General features: G+C 39.5%; 1 protein-coding gene across 15 annotated transcripts in view; it reads right to left on the reverse strand.

Annotated features, from left to right (window-relative positions):
- Nucleotides 1-24,142, reverse strand: part of LOC112867954 (ankyrin repeat domain containing 26) — a 111,110-nt gene that overhangs the window by 64,117 nt on the left and 22,851 nt on the right. For 12 of the 15 annotated variants that reach the window (XM_086714695.1, XM_086714687.1, XM_086714686.1 and 9 more), the window contains 4 exons: nucleotides 21,886-21,922; nucleotides 9,746-9,818; nucleotides 6,558-6,618; nucleotides 6,247-6,449 (listed from right to left, as the gene is read on the reverse strand). In XM_086714695.1, the coding sequence (XP_086570821.1) occupies nucleotides 6,247-6,449; nucleotides 6,558-6,618; nucleotides 9,746-9,818; nucleotides 21,886-21,922 (374 nt within the window). The remainder of the gene's footprint in view (nucleotides 1-6,246; nucleotides 6,450-6,557; nucleotides 6,619-9,745; nucleotides 9,819-21,885; nucleotides 21,923-24,142) is intronic. The other 3 variants (XM_086714688.1, XM_086714697.1, XM_086714694.1) reach the window with 1 other exon arrangement.

The raw sequence follows: 24,142 nt of genomic DNA on the forward strand, positions 1-24,142 counted from the left end.
AAGACAGAGTCTGTTCTATAGGCTAGTAGTGGTAGAGATGCATGAAAACAGGTAAGGACAGAAAAATATCCACTAGTTCTACGAGTGAAGTGAATAACGCACAGTGAACGCACAAAGGAGAAAACACATTTGGGAAGCTCAGCAAACTCTGGGAAGATAAGGCTGTATCTTAAAAGACAGACAAGTGCACAGGGAGGGTGTGAAGGGCATTCTAGAATGAGCAAAAGGATCAAGTATGAAATAATATAGTAAGTGACAACACCTATGGAATATGGCAAAACTGGAACAGAGTTATTGGGAAGGGGATAGATAGATATTACTGGAACATCAGGACGAAACCAAAAAATAAAAAGAGCAAGTGTTATGCTAGAACATGAGTTTCCTCCTACAGGTAATGGGGATCCATTAAATAAGCAGAGGAATTACATCGTCACAAATATATTTTAGAAAAGTCACTCTGACAGCAATGTAGGATGAACATAAAGGAAGCAAAACCAGAAGAGTATTGCAAAATTATAGGTGAGAGAGTGAATTATAGGAATAACATGAAAAATGGTAAGCAGGTACAAAATATCGAATGTGGTGAGTGACTGGATGCGGTCGTTTCAGGGAAGTTCGGAGTCCAGGACTTTTCCTGTTTCAAGGCTGCTATTTATTAGGCTAGGGAAAACAAATGACAGAGCAGATTACAAAGAGTCAGGAAAGAGGAAAGGGGAAGGGTCAGAAACAATGTCTTTAAACTAGGACATATTAAATTTGAAGTACCCAGGGGACTTCCGAAGAAAATTTTAGGGCCGCTTGAATGCCTCAGTCAGTTAACACCTGACTCTTGATTTTAGCTCAGGTCATGATCTCGCAGTTCATGGGTTCAAGCCCCCCATCTGGTTCTGCACTGACAGTGCAGGGCCTGCTTGGGATTATCACTCTCTCCCTGTCTCTCTGCTACTCCCCACTTGTGCTCTCTCTCTCTCTCTCCAAATAATAAATGAATAAACTTAAAAAAAAAAAAAAAGACAAAATTCAGATCAATAAATTTCGAGGAAGAAAAGCCCATAATAAATATCTATAAAACATATTAAACTGATATAATAATGCAAACCTACACAGAACTTTGAAATTGTGAAAAGGAAAATAAAAGGAGGAGGGAGGAGTTAAGATGGCAGAGGAAGGGGATCAGAATTTCCCTTGTCCCTCAAACACAGCAGTATTGAGGTCAGAGCACTTGGAATACCAGGAATACAGGCTGCACAGTGACAGAAAAATCTCCACAGGTGCAAAGAGACAGCTTGGTGGGACAGAAGTGTGTGTATGCGAATTAGGAGAAATAAAATGGGCAACACAGGCATGGAGTGGGGGAAGCCCTTCAGTGGAAAAACGAACGGAAGAGAAGGAGAGGCTGTGGGAAGTGTGGGATTGTATTTGGATAAGAGAAAACCTCTCCGGACCCCGGACCAAGGAGAGGTCCAGAGAGTCAATTTCTACTTTGCAAAACTGCCTTAGAAGCTAAAAATCAGAATTTTCAAGGTTGCCAGACTTTCTCTAGACCAGAGCTGCCACCTCCCACGCCTGGTGGGGAGGGAGCCACCCCCAGGCTTGGTAGCAATCTCAGGGCTACACTGGTAGAGAACAGTCCCCTCCCTTGAGTACAGTGGAAAGAGGGTATATTACCCCCCAACCAAGGGAAAAAGACCCTGCAGGCACAAGCCAGAGGCCCTTTGTCCCCTGGACAGACTGGCGTTACCCCAGAACCAGGTCTGGGGGAACAGGGATCCTCTAAGGTTTTGAATCCCAGCGGAGTGCTCAGGAAGCATAGGAGACTGTGGAGCAAGGCGAGCCGGCCCCCCCCAGGCTATTCTGTGAGGACAGCCTAAAGAGTGAGGTTTGAGGCACCTCGTGTGGGGAGGAGAGATTAGAGTGTCGCCATTTTTCTCCCCACCAACATGGTGGGGTTTCAGGGAACGGACACAAGCCCCAATGGAGGCAGACCCATTACACCAAACCCCGCCCCTCTGGGCCTGGTAACTGCTTCTCTAAGGTAGTGAGACTGACACTGACGGAACCAGACAGCCCCTCCTCCAGACCAGCACAGCCTCCAGTCCCGGGCACTAGTAGACAACTGTCCTGTGGTTGTGTATGTTAGTTTGGTTTTTTTTTACTTTAATTACTTTTTTTTCTTTTCTTTCTTTTTATTTAATATTTATTTCCTTATTTTGAGAGGAGAGTGAGTGAACAAGCAGGAGAGGTGCCGAGAAAGGGAGAGAGAGAGAATTCCAAGCAGGATCCATGCTGTCAGTGCAGAGCCTGATGCGAGGCTCGAACCCCCGAACAGTGAGATCATGACCTGAGCCAAAATCAAGAGTCGGACATGTAACCACATGAGCCACCCAAGCAACCCTCTTTTCTTTCGGTTTCTTTCCTTCTCTTTTCCCTTTTCTTTCTCCTCTACTCTTTCCTCTCCTCCCTTTGGAATCAGCCTCATAGTCTCTGATTTGACTTTACGTCAAATCTTACTATATATATTTTTTCTTTTTTCCTCTGTTTTGGTTATTTGTTTGTTTAAAAGCGGACATTTTACTCTATTCCTTTCACACCTTTTCTGTATCTCCTTCTTTATTTTCTTCTCTCTCTTTCTGGATTAAGCCCTATAGTTTCTTTGATTCTCTGCCTGGTCTTTTTTGCCACCCCTGTCATACCTCTCTTTGTTTGGGATAAGGTTTCTTCAACACCCCCTTCTCCTTTTTTCCAGGGTTACTTCAACAAACAAATCAAAACACACCTGGTGGAAGGTCCAAACCACTACTCCAAGTAGGGAGAAAAGCAGACAAAGACACAACAAAAGAGTGCACACAACACACTCCAAAAACACTTCTTCAAGTGCCAGGCCCTGGACAGTGCATGACCATTTTTTAATATAGTAGTACTTGCAGGTGCGGGACACATAACAAGTTATTAAAACACATAAAGGACAGGAAACTAGCCAAAATGACAAAACAGAAGAATTCTCCTCAAAAAAAATTCCAGGAAGAAAGGAGAGCCAGAGAATAGCTCAAAAGAAATATAAACAATATATCTGATCAAGTATTTGGAATAACAGCCATAAGACTAATAGCTGGGCTTCAAAAAAAGCACAGAAGACAGCAGACAATCTACTGCTTCAGAGATCAAGGACCTAAAGAATAGTCACGATGAATTAAGAAAGCTGTAAACAAGGGGCACGTGGGTGGCTCAGTCGGTTGAGCATCCGACTTTGGCTCAGGTCATGATCTCACTGTTGGTGAGTTCAAGCCCCGCATCGGGCTCTGTGCCGACAGCTCAGAGCCTGGAGTCTGCTTCGGATTCTGTGTCTCCCTCTCTCTGCTCCTCCCCTGCTCATGTTCTGTCTCTCTCTCTCTCCTTCAAAAATAAATAAAAACATTTAAAAAACTTAACAAAATAAAAATTAAAAAAAGAAATGCTGTAAACAAGATACAAAATAAACTAGATGCAGTGACAGCAAGGATGGGAGAAGCAGAAGAGAGAATAGGTGAAATAGAAGATACAATTATGGACAAAGATGAAGCAGAGAAGGGAAAGAAAGGAAATTACTAGACCATGAGGCAGGTATTAGAGACCTAAGTGATTCAGTGAGATGAAATAATATCCACATCATAGGAGTCCCAGAAGAAGAGTGAGAGAAAGGGGCAGAAGGTTTATTTGAACAAGTTATAGCTGAGAACTTCCCCCATCTGGGGAAGGAAACAGGCATCCAAGTCCTGGCGGCACAGAGAATTCCCTTCAAAATCAACAAAACTAGGTCAACACCATGACATGTCATAGCGAAACTGGAAAAATGCAAAGATAAAGAGAAAATTCTGAAAGCAGCTAGGGACCAACGGATCTTAATCTACAAGGGAAGACACTTAAGGGTAGCAGCAGACCTGTCCAGTGAAACTTGGCAGGGCAGAAGGGAGGAGTAGGAAACGGTCAATGTGCTGAATGGGAACATATGCAGCAAAGAATCCTTTCCCCAGCAAGGCTGTCATATGAATAGAAAGAGAGAGAAAGGCTTTCCCAGACAAACAAACCTAATGGAGTTCATGACCACTAAACCAGCCCTGCAGGAGATCCTAAGGGGGACTCTGTGAGTGGAAAGCAGCACAGACTACAAAGGACCAGAGTCCTCACCACAAGCATGAAACCTACAGATAACACAATGACACTAAATCCATATCTTCCATATCTTAAAATAATCACTCTAAATATAAATGGACTAAATGCCCCAATCAAAAGACACAGGGTACCAGAAAGGATAAAAAAAACCCCAAGATCCATCTATATACAGTCTACAAGAGACAGATTTTAGACCTGAGGACACCTGCAGATTGAAAGTGAAGCTTTGGGGGGCAGCTGGGTGGCACAGTCGGTTAAGCGTTTGACTTCGGCCCAGGTCATGATCTCACAGTTCATGAGTTCGAGCCCCGCATCAGGCTCTGTGCTGACAGCTTGGAGCCTGGAGCCTGGAGCCTGCTTTGGATTCTGTGTCTCCCTCTCTCTCTCTCTCTCTCTCTCTGTCCCTCCCCAGCTCATGCTTGCACTCTGTCTCTGTCAAAAATAAATAAACTTAAAAAAAAAATTTTTTTTGTTTAAAGAAAAGACAGTGAAGCTTTGGAGAACCACCTATCATGCTACTAGAAGTCAAAAGAAAGATGGAGTAGCCATACTTACATCAGACAAACTTGATTTTAAAGCGAAAACTGTATGAACAGATTCAGAAGGGCATTATATCTATTGTTGGAGATATTCGAATAAGTAAAAATCATCTTCTCAAAAGAATTTTGTATACTCTCGTGGCAACCTTTCCTGCCTTATGATTCTATCATGACAAAGAGTTCACATTAGACAAAAATTTATACATTTTGAGTTCATTCATTTGGTATGTGTGTATGTGTCTATTCTATGCAGATACTATTGAAAAAAGAGTGGCACCTGGGTGGCTCAGCTGGTTAAGCGTCCAACTTGATTTTGGCTCAGGTTATTCAAGCTCCGTGTCAGGCTCGACACTGGCAGCACAGAGCCTGCTTAGGATTCTCTGTCTGTCTGTCTCTCTCTCTCTGCCTCTCTCTCTCTCTCTCTCTCTCTCTCTCTCAAATAAACATTTGAAAATTTAAATTAAAAAAGGTAAATCAGAATGCAGAAAACATGTTTTATATTTTTTTAAGAGTTTGCAGCTTAAGTGGCACCTGGGTAGCTCAGGCAGTTCAGCATCTTGATTTGGGCTCAGGTCGACATCTCGCAGTTTGTGAGTCTGAGTTATGTGTCGAGCTCCGTGCTGACAATGAAGAGCCTGTTTGGGATTCTGTCTCTCCCCTCTCTCTCTGCCCCTACCCTGCTTGCTGTCTCTCTCAAAATAAATAAATAAGCTAAAAAACGAATTCAGTGTTGCAGCTTCAAATTTAGTTTTTCATTTCATGGATAAAGAACCTTATTTACATAACCAGAAATTTTATTTAATGAAAAGAATAAACGTTTATTTCCTCTCTTTCTACTCAAAAAGACCTAAAATATACCAAGATTATAGCACACAGTAAGTTAAGTTAGAAACCCCAAGAAAGACAATAGCCAAAAACTGAAAATTCGCAATAAATCTGGTATGGCCTAAAACAGATTTCACTTTCCATTCCTTAGAAACACAGGTTTTGCTAAACTAAATATAGGATATCACCTTTATTAAACTTAAATGTAAGGGCAAAAATTTCTTCCAGTTCTTCACAAAAATCAGCTACAAGTCATTCAGAAGAGTCTAAGCATTTTTTTTTATTACCTGGTTTTTTTTTTTTTTCTTAATTTGCACTTAAAATAATTTCTCCCATGCTTTATAATTTAAAGAGTATCTGCTCCCCCTTAATCCCACCATTGCTGGTGTGTTTTTATAATACTTTCTGTCAACTCTTCATACTTTAAATTCATCTCACCCCTCTGAAATGAATTCTTCCCCTTCATCTCCCTCCTCATCTTCATATGCATCTAGCTGTTCTTTCCAGCTGCCTTCTACTTCTTTGCTTCCATAAAGGCATACCTGAGAATTGTTTACTCCCACCAACCTTTATAAATCTCAATCCTGTACCTTCCTCTCTGTTGTCATTACACTGTTTTCTATTATGATCTTGAGGACTTCCATTTCTTCCTAAGATTCTTTTCATCATTACAAGGAGCAAGAGGATGGTATTGGGGGGGGGGGGGGGAGAGGAATAAAACAAAACAACATACCTTTGGAAGACCAAGGACAGCTAACGTCTTGAGAGAAGGTTTTAGAAGAGATTTAGCTGATGGAAAAATAGGAAGAGAATCGCCATAATCTCTGGTTGGTGGTTTGGAAAGAGTTTCACCCACATCTTCATTTTCAGAATCAGGATTATTGTCCTCAGATAACGTTCCACCTTCTGCTTTCACAGAGCCACGTTTTGCTCTCACTTAGTAGAAAACAAAAGAGGACATGAAAATATCTGTAACTTCAAATTAGTGAATAACACAAGAATGGACAAGAATTAGTGAATAATACAAGTCTTCCAATAGCTTACTGTTTTTCATGAATTGCCCAGAAGAATGCAGTAGCTTTGCTACACTTGGTTTCGGGACATTCTAGAAAAGAATTAATAGCTTTAAGGATTACAAGAATCCAATTCGATAAAATGGTAATATTCACCATTACCAAATGAGCACCATTACACAAGGAACACAGGCTTTGGAATCATTCAAATGTAGATTCAATCTCAGTTATGCCATTTACTACAACCAGTCGACATTTTCTCATGTGATAAGGATTACGAGACATCTCATAGGTAGTCTCAAAATGTTACTTCCCTTACCTCTAACTGATTATTACACAAATACTTTCAAAGTAACCTAAAACAAAAACTTATCCCTAGGTAATTAAAAGTATATTAAAAAACTAACACTAAGAAATTTAAATGTGTTATATTTTGAAATATTTGCATGATTTATATTTCCATGAATTATCTCTTATAAAAGAAAATATAAAAATTTACTTTTTAGTAGTATCTTATGTAGGTAAGTTGGAATTGCAAACAGTTTAAGTTGCTTCTGTTTGTCAAAACCCTAAAGATAAAAATGACTGTTTAAATTTAGCTCCTTCTGGGGCACCTGGGTGGCTCAGTAAGTTAAGTGACCAACTTTTGATTTCAGCTCAGGTCATGATCTCAACAGTTAGTGGGCTTCAAGCCACACGTCAGGCTCTGTGCTGACAGCGCGGAACCTGCTTGGGATTCTCTCCCTCCCTCTCTTTCTGCACCTCCCTACTAGCACGTGCTCATTCTCTCTCTCTCTTTCCAAAAACAAAAACAATACCCCAAAATTTAGTTCAGCTCCTCCCAATAAAGAGAAAAAAAGAATAATAAACCTTGTGGGGCAATGAGTCATGGATGAAAACCACACACAGACAATAGATGCCATAACCAAATATGTTGACAATGGAGACAGAAAGAGATGTACTAAAAGAACAGACACTAAAGAAATGTTTTCTGCAAAGAAATTTAGGGTAGGGGTAAACCATTAAAAGAAAGCATGGTGGGGGCGGGGGAGACACCTAGGTGGCTCAGTCACAGTTAAGCATCCAGCTTCAGCTCAGGTCATGATCTTACGGTTTGTGTGTTTGAGCCCCACAATGAGCTCTGTGTTGACAGCTCCGAGCCTGGAGCCTGCTTTGGATTCTGTGTCTCCCTCTGTCTCTGCCCCTACCCTGCTTGCACTCTGTCTCTCTCTCTCTCTCTCTCCAAAATAAATAAACTTTAAAGAAATAAAAAATACATAAAAAAGCATGGGGGAGAAGAGGAAATAAGGAAAAAAAATAAAATATGAGCAATCAATCAAGAATGAGATTAACACAAGGAAAAAAAGGAAAAAAAGGAAAAAAAAAAGGTAAGTGGAAAACACATATATTTTTCAACAGGTATATAAATACGATTACGAATATACTATGAACAATAGTCTCTTTTAAACTTTTTAAGTTATATATATATAACATATATGTAAAACAGAGGCTTTTATTCATAGTATATCCCTAATAATACTGACTTTTATCACTCTACAGTTATCTGGTTATAAATACTGTAATAAAGAATTTAATTTTTCACTATAAAATAAATTGTTCAATTAGTGGTCATCTATCACTTCCTAAAAGCTATAAATTATTACTAGACAAACAAAAAACAGAAAAAGAAAGGTGCCCAACACATCAATGTTCAATATGGAGAAAGAATTGGGAATGAGAATTCTAGGAAGAAATGTATACCTTCAAAGGATGTATCTAATGGGATAAAGATGGGATTTAAAAAAAAAAAAAAGCTGAGGAATTTTTATCTAAAATTCTAAGCTCACAATTGGAAGATACTAAAAAATATACTGTAACCTTCTTTCTTATGTAACTCCTGATTTCCTCAATATAATTCATTTGAGTTTATAAATATTAAACACTAAAATGGAATATAAATTGAAGCCTTATTTATTAAATTCACATTTAATTATTATATATTATGCATATTATGTTACTCTTCAAATTCCATTATACAGAATTCCATTTCCCTGTTCATTTATTCAACATCCAAAAATATTAAATTGCTTCTTCCAAGCAAGACTTTATTCTAGGAGCTCCAGGAGATACACAATTATGTTTCCTAACCTCCAGCAGCTTATAATGATTTAGGGGCCTCAAAATGAACATTTAAATAAATATCAAATGTCTGAAACTTTAAATTTTAGAATCTGACACAAGGACTAGGACTAGATATTTTTAAAAGCTGGAATATGAAAGATTTCTGAAATTAGAAATTTTACAACTTGGCTATGAAGAGCCTCTGCTCACAGAGCTACTATTTTAAGCAAAACATGTATTCTTCAGGTAGATGCAGAATTTTAACTTACTCTTCATGGAGTTATTTCAAAAATACAGGGAAACACCTTTGTAAGATAAATGTTGAGAAATAACTTAAACATCTAAATTTCTACATTTTCTAATGTTATTTTAGTCTAAATGTAGAGCAGAAGATAGAGACAAAGGAAAATCCTGTATCTCACCAAGAAAAAAGTGCCCAGAGGGAGGTGTGGGGTGTAGGAAACCCACAATAGATAATTGGATCCAATAAGATTTCATTTAGGCATGAGTATTATCAGTCAGGTTAGTATCACAGTAAGAATCCTTACCCTTAACCAAATGTCATATTTTCTCCATTATGGGAAAGCTTTTCCCAATACAATTTTACGGTCATTATATATTTTCCAGCCCATTCTTTTTTTTTTTTTTTTTTCTTTTTTTAAAAAAATTTTTTTTCAACGTTTTTATTTATTTTTGGGACAGAGAGAGACAGAGCATGAACGGGGGAGGGGCAGAGAGAGAGGGAGACACAGAATCGGAAACAGGCTCCGAGCCACCAGCCCAGAGCCCGACGCGGGGCTCGAACTCACGGACCGCGAGATCGTGACCTGGCTGAAGTCGGACGCTTAACCGACTGCGCCACCCAGGCGCCCCTCCAGCCCATTCTTTTATCAGCCTCCACCTCTACTATTTACCAAAGTAAAACAAAACAAACAAAAAATTCAATGTGTCATGTATCTGTAAAGTGGTTTGTTCTTGCTAACTTTCCATTACAAACATAAAATGATGACAAAAAGGCTACTGTTAAATTTTAAGAGTAAATAATAGAGAAAACTAAATTCAGAGCAGGGAAGTGAGTTTCACAAGAGAGTACTTTACCTTGGTACCAAAATCTAAGTCTTCGCTATCTGATGTAGGCCATGAATCATCAATACCAGGTTTGTCGGAAAGGCTTTAGAACAAAAATATACAACAAAAACATGTTCATTTATTTTTAAAAACTGAAGGAAAGGTCAGCTGTTTATTAAACGATGTTTCTTGATATAATTAAAATCTGGTGTGTTTTTTCATTAAGTTTTATTTTAATTCCAGTAATATTACCATTCAGTGTTATATTAGTTTAAGTTGTACAATATAGTGATTCACCAATTCCATACTCACCCCGTGCTCATCATGACAAGGGCACTCCTTCATCCCCATCACCTATTTCACCCCTCCCACCACTCACGTCCTCTCTGGTAACCATCTGTTTGTTCTCTGCAGTTAAGAGCCTGTTTCTTGGTTTGTCTCTCCCTTTTTTTTCTCCCTTTGCTCATTTGTTGTTTTATAAATTCTACATGAGTAAAGTATTATGGTATTTGTCTTTCTCTGATTTTGCTTAGCATACTACTCTCGGGCTCCATCCTGGTCATTGCAAATGGCAAGATTTCATTGTTTTGTGGTTGAGTAATATTCCATTGTGTGTGTGTGTGTGTGTATGTATATCTATCTATCTATCTATATATACATATCTATATATGTATATATAGATATACATATATTTGTATATGTGGTAACATATAGATATATAAGATATATATATATAGATATAAGATATAAGATCTATATAAGATCTATATATATAGATATATAAGATCTATAAGGTATAGATATATACCTTATATATATATATATGTAAGGTGTATATATATATATATATATGGTATAATATATATTATATATATAAGATATATATCTTATATATATACACCTTATATATAACCTATATACATATAGGTATACATAGATATATATGTATATATCTATACATAGATACGTATAGATACATATAGATAGATATACATACACCAACACACATGCACACACACACACACAACTTCTTTATTCACTAATCTGTCAATGGACACTTGCGCTGGCTATTGTAAATAATGCTGCAATAAATACAGGGGCACGAGTGTCCCACTGAATTCGTGTTTTTGTATTCTTTTGGTTAGTATCCAGTAGTGCAATTACTGGATCATAGGATAGTTCTGTTTTTAATTTTTGGAGGAACCTCCATAGTGTTTTCCACAGGGGCCACAGCCATTTGCATTTCCACCAACAGTGCAAGAGGTTTCCTTTGACTCCACATCCTCGCAAACACTTGCTTCTTGTGTTTCGGAGTTTAGCCACTGGGACAGGTGTGAGGTGGTAACTCCTTGTAGTTTTGAGGAGCATCTCTTCATGTGTCTGTTGACCATCTGTGTGTTGTCTTTGGAAAAATGTCTCTTTATGTCTTCTGCTCATTTGTAAACTGGGCTTTTTTTGGGGGGAAGAATGTTGACTTGCATGAATTCTTTATACATTTTGATTACTAACCCATTACTGGATAGGTCATGTGCAAATAGGTCATTACTGGATAGGTCACTAACCCATTACTGGATAGGTCCCATTCCATAGGGTACCTTTTAGTTTTGACTGTTTCCTTCACTGTGCAAAAGTTTTTATCTTTAGATGTAGTCCCCATAGTTTATTGTTACTTTACTTCCCTTGGCTCAGGAGACATAACTAGAAAAATGTTGCTACAGCCAAAGTCAGAGAAATGATGGCCTGTGTTCTCGTCAAGGATTTTTATGGTTTCAGGTCTCATATTAAGTCTTTAATTCGAGTTTATTTTTGTGTATGGTAAAGAAATTGGTCCAGTTTCATTCTTTGGCATGAGGCTTGTCCAGTTCTACCAACACTATTTATTGAAGAGATTGCCTTTTCCCCCACTGGATAGTCTTTCCTGTTTGTTGAAGATTAACTGCCCATACAGTTGTGGATTTATTTCTGGGTTTTTGGTTCTTTCCATTGAGCTATGTGACTATTTTTATGCCAGTACCAACCATACTGTTTTAATTACTACAGCTTTGGAATAAAACTTGAAATCTGAGATTGTGATACCTCCAGTTTTTCTTTTTCAATATTGCTTTGGCCACTCAAGGTGTTTTGTGGTTCTATACAACATTTAGGATTGTTTGTCTACTTCTGTGAAAAATGATAGGGATTGCATTAAATCTTTAGATTGCTTTGGGTAGTGTAGACAGTTTAAAAATATGTATTCTTCCAATCTATGAGCATCAGATGTCTTTCTATTTCTTTCCATCATCTTCAATTTCTTTCATCAGTGTTTTATAGTTTCCAGGTTGTTCAAACAGGTTGTTCAAAATTTGGACCCTGTTTTAAAAAAGCTTTAACTCATCTATTTTGCCTCCACCTCTTCTAACCTGTGAAATATCCAGGAAAGGCCCAGTCTGAGTTTCTATAACCAAGTGTGACAGGGAGGGAATTCTCTGAAATGGTTGAAAATTATATGTATAAAAGTTACCACAGTGACTTATCACCTTACACATCTCAGAATGGGTAAAATTCAAAGTGCAAAAAACAAATGTTAGTAAGGGTGTGGAGAAAAAAGAACCTTTGTGCACTGGTGATGGGATGTATATTGGGATAGCCACTGTGAAAACCACTATGGAGGTTCCTCAAGATTAAAAATAGAAATACCATATGATCCAGTAATTCCACTACTGGGTATTTATTTACCCAAGGAAAATGAAAATACTTATTTGAAAAGATATATGCACCCCTATCTTTATTGCAGCATTATTTACAATAGACAAGATATGGAAGCAACCCAAGTGTCCACCCATACATGAACAGACCACACACACACACACGCACATACACACCCACACACACACGCACATACACCCCCCCACACACACACACACACAATGGAATATTACGCAGCTATAAAACAGAATGAGATCTTGCCATCTGCAACATCATGGATATACCTAGACGGAAATCCTAGATGATTTCACTTATATGTAGGATCTAAAAAAGGGAACAAGTGAACAGAGAAAAGGCAGAAACAGACTCATAAATACAGAAAATTGACTTGCCAAAGGGAGGGGAGGTTGGGAGATGGACAAAATGGGTGAAGGGGAGAGGGAAGTTCAGGTTTCCAGTTACAGAAAGAATAAATCACAAGCATCAAAGGTACAGCATAGGGAATATAGTCACTGGTATTGTAATAGCATTATACATTAACAGATGGGAGCTACACTTATGGCAAGCATAGTGTAACATACAGAGTTGTTGAATCACATATTACATTGTGTGTCAAGTAGACCTCAGTTTAAGTAAATATACCAAAGTTAAAGAACAAGTTTCTATGTTATTAGTGGAAGTACTAACCAGAGATTAAAAGATTAAAAATTATCAAGTCCAACTTTTTTCCTACACTGGTCTTGCTTTATTTAAGTCCATATAACTAGCAAGACCTTAGAAACCTTCAGGGGTATTCAGATACCCAAGGAGAGAGACTGCTATAAAAATGGTCCTGGTAGTTGTGCCTCTATTTCTCTATACGCTGCCTGAATATTTTCTTCCCTATGAGCTCCCACTCCTACATCACTCTTCAGCACAGTTCAGTGGCATTCTCCAACCTTTAAATCTTTAGCCTGTGAAGGCACAGACTCCTAAAACAAGGATGGGCTCAAATGACCAAGGGTAGGAACCATGTCCTGCTCCTGGAGAACAAGCTAATTGGGAGTCTCAGTCATCCACACAGTCACCTCAACATGGGCATGTTATCACCTATCCAGATGAAGCTCCCTTACTGATTTGACAAGTCAGTCCTACCCCTGCCCAGCCCTACAGGTACATGGGAAGGGCATCACAGACTTAGGAAAAGAGGCGGAGTGAGGAGACAGCTTGCCTTGGGCCATACATCTCTATAGTTCAGAATCTCCACGCCCCCCCCAATTCCTTGAAAGGATCTAAGCCATCCTCCCTAAGTTGGGGTGGAGGTAGATGATATCATATTTCTATTTGCTGTAAACAGACTCTTCCCAGCAGCTCAAATGATTTTTAATCTCTCAACGGAAAATCTGAAGTATGCTTGCACCTTCAATGAAACCAACACACACAAAAGCAGAAACCTGTTCAGGACCCTCTTGAACTCTCTATTTGAATATGCCTTTCTAAACAACTCCCACAATCCTGGGACCTTCATTCCTGTCATTCACCTTTATCTAACTTGGCATAAACCCCAATATTCTGACATCTTATCTAAAATTCTTATTCCTATCCAACTCAGTGTTGTTCTTCTTGAAACCTGGTCTCCTCTGCTAATTCGATTCTTACCCTCCTTCATTGTATTCATTAGGCCCACTCCCCAGCTTTCTGTTATTAAAACATTTGCCTGTAAGATGAAAAAAAGAAAGAAAGAAAGAAAGAAAGAAAGAAAGAAAGAAAGAAACCTGAATTTAAATGTCATTTCTGTCACTTATCATATCCAAATAGGTCACTTCAATCTCTTTTGAGTTTCAAATTCTCCATGTAAAACAAGCATTTGGCAAGGAGGTTAAACATGGGTTGAAATACCAGAGGGTATTTTTATGAATTAATCTCTGAGGTTCCCTAAATCTTGAGATTCTATGTGCTTTTGATTTGGCCTCTGGAAAAATGGAGAGTCCTTAGTTGGCAGAAGTGGAAAAAAAAATGGAAAAAAAAGAAATACCAAGAAAAGCAGAGAAGAAAGTAAAAAAGCAAAAACATAGTACAGAAAAGTCATGGGGAAAAGTCTACAAAAAAAGAAAAAGCTCCCTAGAACTAGTCAAGGGTACTAGCCCAAAGGGAAAACCAGACTGGGAAGTTAGGAAACAGAGATCAGATAGAAATATCCTCAATGCAGTGGAAGATGGCGGCGTAGGAGGACGCTGGGCTCACTGCGCGTCCTGCTGATCACTTAGATTCCACCTACACCTGCCTAACTAACCCAGAAAACCACCAGAAGACTCGCAGAATGGAATCTCTGGAGCCAAGCACAGACGAGAGGCCCACGGAAGAGGGTAGGAAGGGGAGAGAGGCGGTGCGCGCTGCACGGACTGGCGGGAGGGAGCCTGGGCAGGGGGGAAGCCTGCCGGCCAAGCAGAGCCTCCGAGTCTGGCTTGCAAAAGCGGAGGGGCCGGACAGAGTGTGTTCCCACAGCAAGCGGGACTTAACAACTGGAAGGTTGTAAGTTAACAGCTCTGCTCTGCTCGGAAAGTGGGAAGTCTGGAGGACAAAGGGAGGGAGAGTTGCTGAGCCCCCGGAAGACAGAGCTCAGTTTGTTGGGGAACAAAGGCGCTCACCAGTGCCATCTCCCTCGCCCATCCCCCAGCCAAAATCCCAAAGGGAACCAGTTCCTGCCAGGGAACTTTCTTGATCCGCGCAAACACCCAACGCTGTGCTTCTGCGGAGCCAACCCTCCGGCAGCGGGTCTGACTCCCTCCTGCTGCCACAGGGCCCCTCCTGAAGTGGATCACCTAAGGAGAAGCAAGCTAAGCCTGCCCCTCCTGCCCCCGTGCACCTTGCCTACCCACCCCAGCTAATACGCCAGATCCCCAGCACCACAAGCCTGGCAGTGTGCAAGTAGCCCAGATGGGCCACGCCACCCCACAGTGAATCCTGCCCCTAGGAGAGGGGAAGAGAAGGCACACACCAGTCTGACTGTGGCCCCAGCGGTGGGCTGGGGGCAGACATCAGGTCTGACTGCGGCCCCACCCACCAACACAAGTTATTCAAACAGCACAGGGGAAGTGCCCCGCAGTTCCACACCACTCCAGGGACTATCCAAAATGACCAAATGGAAGAATTCCCCTCAAAAGAATCTCCAGGAAATAATAACAGCCAATGAACTGATCAAAAAGGATTTAAATAATATAACAGAAAGTGAATTTAGAATAATAGTCATAAAATTAATCGCTGGGCTTGAAAACAGTATAGAGGACAGCAGAGAATCTCTTGCTACAGAGATCAAGGGACGCAGGAACAGTCAGGAGGAGCTGAAAAACGCTTTAAATGAAATGGAAAAGAAAATGGAAACGATGACGGCTCGGATTGAAGAGGCAGAGGAGAGAATAGGTGAACTAGAAGATAAAGTTATGGAAAAAGAGGAAGCTGAGAAAAAGAGAGATAAAAAAATCCAAGAGTATGAGGGGAAAATAAGAGAACTAAGTGATACACTAAAAAGAAATAATATATGCATAATTGGTATCCCAGAGGAGGAAGAGAGAGGGAAAGGTGCTGAAGGGGTACTTGAAGAAATTATAGCTGAGAACTTCCCTGAACTGGGGAAGGAAAAAGGCATTGAAATCCAAGAGGCACAGAGAACTCCCTTCAGACGTAACTTGAATCGATCTTCTGCACGACATATCATAGTGAAACTGGCAAAATACAAGGATAAAGAGAAAATTCTGAAAGCAGCCAGGGATAAACGTGCCCTCACATATAAAGGGAGACCTATAAGACTCGTGACTGATCTCTCTTTTGAAACTTGGCAGGCCAGAAAGGATTGGCACGAGATCTTCAATGTGATCAACAGAAAAAATATGCAGCCAAGAATCCTTTATCCAGCAAGTCTGTCATTTAGAATAGAAGGAGAGATAAAGGTCTTCCCAAATAAACAAAAACTGAAGGAATTTGTCACCACTAAACCAGCCCTACAAGAGATCCTAAGGGGGATCCTGTGAGACAAAGTACCAGAGACATCGCTACAAGCATAAAACATACAGACACCACAATGACTCTAAACCCATATCTTTCTATAATAACACTGAATGTAAATGGATTAAATGTGCCAACCAAAAGACATAGGGTATCAGAATGGATAAAAAAACAAGACCCATCTATTTGCTGTCTACAAGAGACTCATTTTAGACCTGAGGACACCTTCAGATTGAGAGTGAGGGGATGGAGAACTATTTATCATGCTACTGGAAGCCAAAAGAAAGCTGGAGTAGCCATACTTATATCAGACAAACTAGACTTTCAATTAAAGGCTGTAACAAGAGATGAAGAAGGGCATTATATAATAATCACAGGGTCTATCCATCAGGAAGAGCTAACAATTATAAATGTCTATGCGCCGAATACCGGAGCCCCCAAATATATAAAACAATTACTCATAAACATAAGCAACCTTATTGATAAGAATGTGGTAATTGCAGGGGACTTTAACACTCCACTTACAGAAATGGATAGATCATCTAGACACACGGTCAATAAAGAAACAAGGGCCCTGAATGACACATTGGATCAGATGGACTTGACAGATATATTTAGAACTCTGCATCCCAAAGCAACAGAATATACATTCTTCTCGAGTGCACATGGAACATTCTCCAAGATAGATCATATACTGGGTCACAAAACAGCCCTTCATAAGTATACAAGAATGAAATTATACCATGCACACTTTCAGACCACAATGCTATGAAGCTTGAAATTAACCACAGGAAAAAGTCTGGAAAACCTCCAAAAGCATGGAGGTTAAAGAACACCCTACTAAAGAATGAGTGGATGGGGCGTCTGGGTGGCGCAGTCGGTTAGGCGTCCGACTTCAGCCAGGTCACGATCTCACGGTCCGTGAGGTCGAGCCCTGCGTCGGGCTCTGGGCTGATGGCTCAGAGCCTGGAGCCTGGTTCCGATTCTGTGTCTCCCTCTCTCTCTGCCCCTCCCCCGTTCATGCTCTGTCTCTCTCTGTCCCAAAAATAAATAAACGTTGAAAAAAAAAAAAAAATTTAAGAATGAGTGGGCCAACCAGGCAATTAGAGAAGAAATTAAAAAATATATGGAAACAAGTGAAAATGAAAATACAACAATCCAAACGCTCTGGGATGCAGCGAAGGCAGTCCTGAGAGGAAAATACATTGCAATCCAGGCCTATCTCAAGAAACAAGAAAAATCCCAAATACAAAATCTAACAGCACACCTAAAGGAAATAGAAGCAGAATAGCAAAGGCAGCCTAAACCCAGCAGAAGAGAAATAATAAAGATCAGAGCAGAAATAAACAATACAGAATCTAAAAAAACTGTAGAGCAGATCAACGAAACCAAGAGTTGGTTTTTTGAAAAAATAAACAAAATTGACAAACCTCTAGCCAGGCTTCTCAAAAAGAAAAGGGAGATGACCCAAATAGGTAAAATCATGAATGAAAATGGAATTATTACAACCAATCCCTCAGAGATACAAACAATTATCAGGGAATACTATGAAAAATTATATGCCAACAAATTGGACAACCTGGAAGAAATGGACAAATTCCTCAACACCCACACTCTTCCAAAAATCAGGAGGAAATAGAAAACTTGAAATGACCCATAACCAGCGAAGAAATTGAATCGGTTATCAAAAATCTCCCAACAAGGGGCGCCTGGGTGGCGCAGTCGGTTAAGCGTCCGACTTCAACCAGGTCACGATCTCACGGTCCGTGAGTTCGAGCCCCGCGTCAGGCTCTGGGCTGATGGCTCGGAGCCTGGAGCCTGTTTCCGATTCTGTGTCTCCCTCTCTCTCTGCCCCTCCCCCGTTCATGCTCTGTCTCTCTCTGTCCCAAAAATAAATAAAAAACGTTGAAAAAAAAAAAAATTTAAAAAAAATCTCCCAACAAATAAGAGTCCAGGACCAGATGGCTTCCCAGGGGAGTTCTACCAGATGTTTAAAGCAGAGATAATACCTATCCTTCTCAAGTTATTCCAAGAAATAGAAAGGGAAGGAAAACTTCCAGACTCATTCTATGAAGCCAGTATTACTTTGATACCTAAACCAGACAGAGACCCAATAAAAAAAAGAGAACTACAGACCAATATCCCTGATGAATATGGATGCAAAAATTCTCAATAAGATACTAGCAAATCGAATTCAACAGCATATAAAAAGAATTATTCACCATGATCAAGTGGGATTCATTCCTGGGATGCAGGGCTGGTTCAACATTCGCAAATCAATCAACGTGATACATCACATTAACAAAAGAAAAGATAAGAACCATATGATCCTGTCAATCGATGCAGAAAAGGCCTTTGACAAAATCCAGCACCCTTTCTTAATAAAAACCCTTGAGAAAGTCGGGATAGAAGGAACATACTTAAACATCATAAAAGCCATTTATGAAAAGCCCACAGGTAACATCATCCTCAATGGGGAAAAACTGAGAGCTTTATCCCTGAGATCAGGAACACGACAGGGATGCCCACTCTCACCGCTGTTGTTTAACATAGTGTTGGAAGCTCTAGCATCAGCAATCAGACAACAAAAGGAATCAAAGGCATCAAAATTGGCAAAGATGAAGTCAAGCTTTCGCTTTTTGCAGATGACATGATATTATACATGGAAAATCCGACAGACTCCACCAAAAGTCTGCTACAACTGATACATGAATTCAGCAAAGTTGCAGGATACAAAATCAATGTACAGAAATCAGTTGCATTCTTATACACTAACAATGAAGCAACAGAAAGACAAATAAAGAAACTGATCCCATTCACAATTGCACCAAGAAGCATAAAATACCTAGGAATAAATCTAACCAAAGATGTAAAGGATCTGTATGCTGAAAACTATAGAAAGCTTATGAAGGTAATTGAAGAAGATTTAAAGAAATGGAAAGACATTCCCTGCTCATGGATTGGCAGAATAAATATTGTCAAAATGTCAATACTACCCAAAGCTATCTACACATTCAATGCAATCCAAATCAAAATTGCACCAGCATTCTTCTCGAAACCAGAACAAGCAATTCTAAAATTCATATGGAACCACAAAAGGCCCCGAATAGCCAAAGTAATTTTGAAGAAGAAGACCAAAGCAGGAGGCATCACAATCCCAGACTTTAGCCTCTACTACAAAGCTGTCATCATCAAGACAGCATGGTATTGGCACAAAAACAGACACATAGACCAATGGAATAGAATAGAAACCCCAGAACTAGACCCACAAACGTATGGCCAACTCATCTTTGACAAAGCAGGAAAGAACATCCAATGGAAAAAAGACAGTCTCTTTAACAAATGGTGCTAGGAGAACTGGACAGCAACATGCAGAAGGTTGAAACTAGACCACTTTCTCACACCATTCACAAAAATAAACTCAAAATGGATAAAGGACCTGAATGTGAGACAGGAAACCATCAAAACCCTAGAGGAGAAAGCAGGAAAAGACCTCTCTGACCTCAGCCATAGCAATCTCTTACTCGACACATCCCTAAAGGCAAGGGAATTAAAAGCAAAAATGAACTCCTGGGACCTTATGAAGATAAAAAGCTTCTGCACAGCAAAGGAAACAACCAACAAAACTAAAAGGCAACCAACGGAATGGGAAAAGATATTTGCAAATGACATATCAGACAAAGGGCTAGTATCCAAAATCTATAAAGAGCTCACCAAACTCCACACCCAAAAAACAAACAACCCAGTGAAGAAATGGGCAGAAAACATGAACAGACACTTCTCTAAAGAAGACATCCGGATGGCCAACAGGCACATGAAAAGATGCTCAACGTCGCTCCTTATCAGGGAAATACAAATCAAAACCACACTCAGATATCACCTCATGCCAGTCAGAGTGGCCAAAATGAACAAATCAGGAGACTATAGATGCTGGAGAGGATGTGGAGAAACGGGAACCCTCTTGCACTGTTGGTGGGAATGCAAACTGGTGCAGCCGCTCTGGAAAGCAGTGTGGAGCTTCCTCAGAAAATTAAAAATAGACCTACCCTATGACCCAGCAATAGCACTGCTAGGAATTTACCCAAGGGATACAGGAGTACTGATGCATAGGGGCACTTGTACCCCAATGTTTATAGCAGCACTCTCAACAATAGCCAAATTATGGAAAGAGCCTAAATGTCCATCAACTGATGAATGGATAAAGAAATTGTGGTTTATATGCACAATGGAGTACTACATGGCAATGAGAAAGAATGAAATATGGCCCTTTGTAGCAATGTGGATGGAACTGGAGAGTGTGATGCTAAGTGAAATAAGTCATACAGAGAAAGACAGATACCATATGTTTTCACTCTTATGTGGATCCTGAGAAACTTAACAGAAACCCATGGGGGAGGGGAAGGAAAAAAAAAAAAAAGAGGTTAGAGTGGGAGAGAGCCAAAGCATAAGAGACTCTTAAAAACTGAGAACAAACTGAGGGTTGATAGGGAGTGGGAGGGAGGGGAGGGGGGGGGATGGGTATTGAGGAGGGCACCTTTTGGGATGAGCACTGGGTGTTGTATGGAAACCAATTTGACAATAAATTTCATATATTGAAAAAAAAAAACAAATATCCTCTAAATAGATGCTGATTTTAATTAATGTAACATGGTCTACACCTAGATATCCTTCACTTACAGAAAACTAATTCATCTCAAGAAGAGGAGATATCACTACATCTAAGAACCTGCCTGATTAGCTCTTCCTTACGGAAAAGCTGTGATACCATGGCCATAGCTGAGATCCACCCTAAAATCTCTGATGGTAAAAACAAGAGACTAGTTACCACTGCACTAATTACTTCTAGTTATCACTAGTGGGCAAATATATTAGGGCAAATCCTTGGACTCACCTGGTTTCTTAAGAACACTCTAAATTAGAGTTCATACATCATTAATTTTGACATTCTGAATTGATCTGACTAGGATCTGTATCTTAATCCCAGTGGTGCTGAGGAACCCAAGAATGGATGTGGAAGCTACACAGGCTGACAGGCAAACCCCCGGGTCAGCTACTCATTAACAATGGAATCACGGGTCGAGTAATCAACCTCCCTGAACCACAGCTGCCAAAGTAATAAAAAGTAGGCTACAATAACACAGCTACTTTGCAAAGCTATACAATGACTATATAATTTAACAGATGTTAAGCATATGATACAGTGTCTAGTCCAGGATAGAACACTCAACAAATGCTTTTTTTCTCTGCATTCCCTTAGGCAACACATAATTTTCATCTCATTTCATTTATATTTTGAGAGAGAATACAGAGAGAGAGAGAGAGAGAGAGAGAGAGAGAGAGAGAGAGAGAGGAGAGATTATAACCCAACCAGGCTGTCAGCACAAAACCTGACATGGGGCTTGAACTCACAAACCTGAGCTGAAATCAAGAGTCAGACACTTAACCGACTGAGCCACCCAGGTGCCCCAACAAATGTCATTTTTAAAAATCCATAAAAATCCTACCTGGTTAAAGAGTCTTCCTCAGAATTCTTATCTTCTACTAAAGAAAAAAGTAAAATACATTTTAAATCAATATTAGAAAAAATATAGGAAATTAAAAGTGTACAGCTAATGATTTGTTAAAAAGTATTCCTTTGGGACCACACCTGGAAACCACACTACACTGATGGTAATTATATGACTGGTAGGCTTAATGCACTAAGAAATCTTACTTTCTCTTCTATACTGACCAAAAGTAAGAACGGTTTTTATCAGAATTTGATACCTACAAGTGAACTGATGTTTACAGTGACCATACCTGACTGACCCTATGACACTGGAGGAAAATGGTATCGTTAGGAGAATGATTATCATAAGCTGACAATGTCAAACTTAAACTAGCATGATTTTTCTGGACTTCCACTACTAGAGGAGTTAAAAGAGAGTATCTTTATTTTGCTGTAACATGGCAGAACTTCCCCAGCTCTTCAGCAGAGACTGTTCAATTTTAGGATGAAACACCCCCTCACAAAGTGTGGTCTATAGCTATTGCACTTTGCAGCATGGCAAAACCATAGCAAACAGACTCTCCCTGGCCTTATTTCCAATGGCAAGGTAAGTAAAGACTCGGGATTCCAGTTTTATAAAGTTCTAACCTCTTGAGACTGTCTCCTTCCATTGCTAGAGAGTCTATCTAAACCCACCGTATATCACAGAGGAGGACGATCCCAATGTTAGTGCTATGTAGTGGTTCATGATGTCATTTTTCTCAACCCTCCCCATTAGGTGACACACATCTAGAGAAATCATGCTTTTTTTCATGTAAGGCATATGTCATCAGATCCTCTACTGATGAGCAACAAAACAAAACAAAGGGCAAAGAATATCTTGAATGCCTACATTCAATTACCGGGGAATTTTAATTTTCTAAACATTCAAACATATCCACTGTATGATTCTAACTATATGACACTCTGGAAAGAGCAAGACTATGGAGGTAAGGGTTGGGGTGAATGTAGGGATAAAGGGGCACAGCACAGAGGACTTTTAAGGCAGTGAAACTCTTTCACACGATACCACAAAGGTGGATTCACATCATTATATGTTTGTTAAAACTCATAGAATGTATAACACCAAGGCTGAACACTAATGCAAATTAGAGACTTTGCCTGAAAATGATGAGTTAGTGTCAATATAAAATGCACCACTGTTGTCAGAGTGCCTAGGTGGCTCAGTTGGTTAAGCGTCCAACTCTTGATCTGAGCTCAGGTTATGATCTCACAGTTCATGGGATCAAGTCCTGCATCAGGCTCTGTGCTGACAGCACAGGATTCTTTCTCCCCTCTTTCTCTGCCCCTTGGCTGCTCACACGCATGCATGCTCTCTCACTCAAAACTAAACAAAGGAACTGAAAAAAAAAAAAATACTACTAAAAATGTACCACTGTCGTGCAAGATGTTGACAACAGGGGAGGCTAGGCGTGTAAGGGAGTGTGGTATGGTATATGGAGACTCTCTGTACTTTCTATTATATTTTGCTGTGAACTTAAAACTGCTGTGAAAAATAAGGCTTATTCAATGTAAAAAAAAAAAAAAGGTATCCATTGAAGCTACTCTTACCATATATTAAAGCATGATACAGTCACCTTGAAAATTAAGATAGAGATCAAAGTAACACAATATGGGTACTGTCTCCCAAATTGAAGTATATGAAAATACATAAAGCAAAATACAAAAATACAAAAGTTATTTATATACTTAGGCAAGAAAACAATTGATGAATATGATCAAATATCTTATAACTATAAACAGGGATTCAGCACTGTATGAATCAAACCTGGGTTATCCATATAATTAAGGATTTTATTCTAATTTTAAATCAAAAATCATTATGTTTATCGTATCTAAGAATCACAATGAAAGCTTAATCACATAAAAAAAATTATAATGACCTAATATTGCCCTAGTAACTTCTGTACAAATACCTACTTCATATGGATGATGAAATTGAAACCAGTACCATGTTATACCATATTACTTGCGATTAAAATAAAATTTTAAGACACCACCAAAAATTAAGTTAGGGCTATAATTCCTATGCAGAAAAGATTTCATCCAAGAGGCCAAAGATTGCTACCCTCAGAACATCCTACTTGAATGACTAGCCCTTGGTTCTTACCTGGGATCTTGGATTTAAGGAGGGTTCCCACCATTCCCTAGCAGGTTAAGAGTGGCTCACTGTGCCTAAATGTGGTACAATCTTAAGGCCGTATACTTGATTT

Source organism: Puma concolor, chromosome B4 (assembly GCF_028749965.1).
Source record: "Puma concolor isolate L17-30 chromosome B4, mPumCon1.1.hap2, whole genome shotgun sequence".
Taxonomy (NCBI): Eukaryota; Metazoa; Chordata; class Mammalia; order Carnivora; family Felidae; genus Puma; species Puma concolor.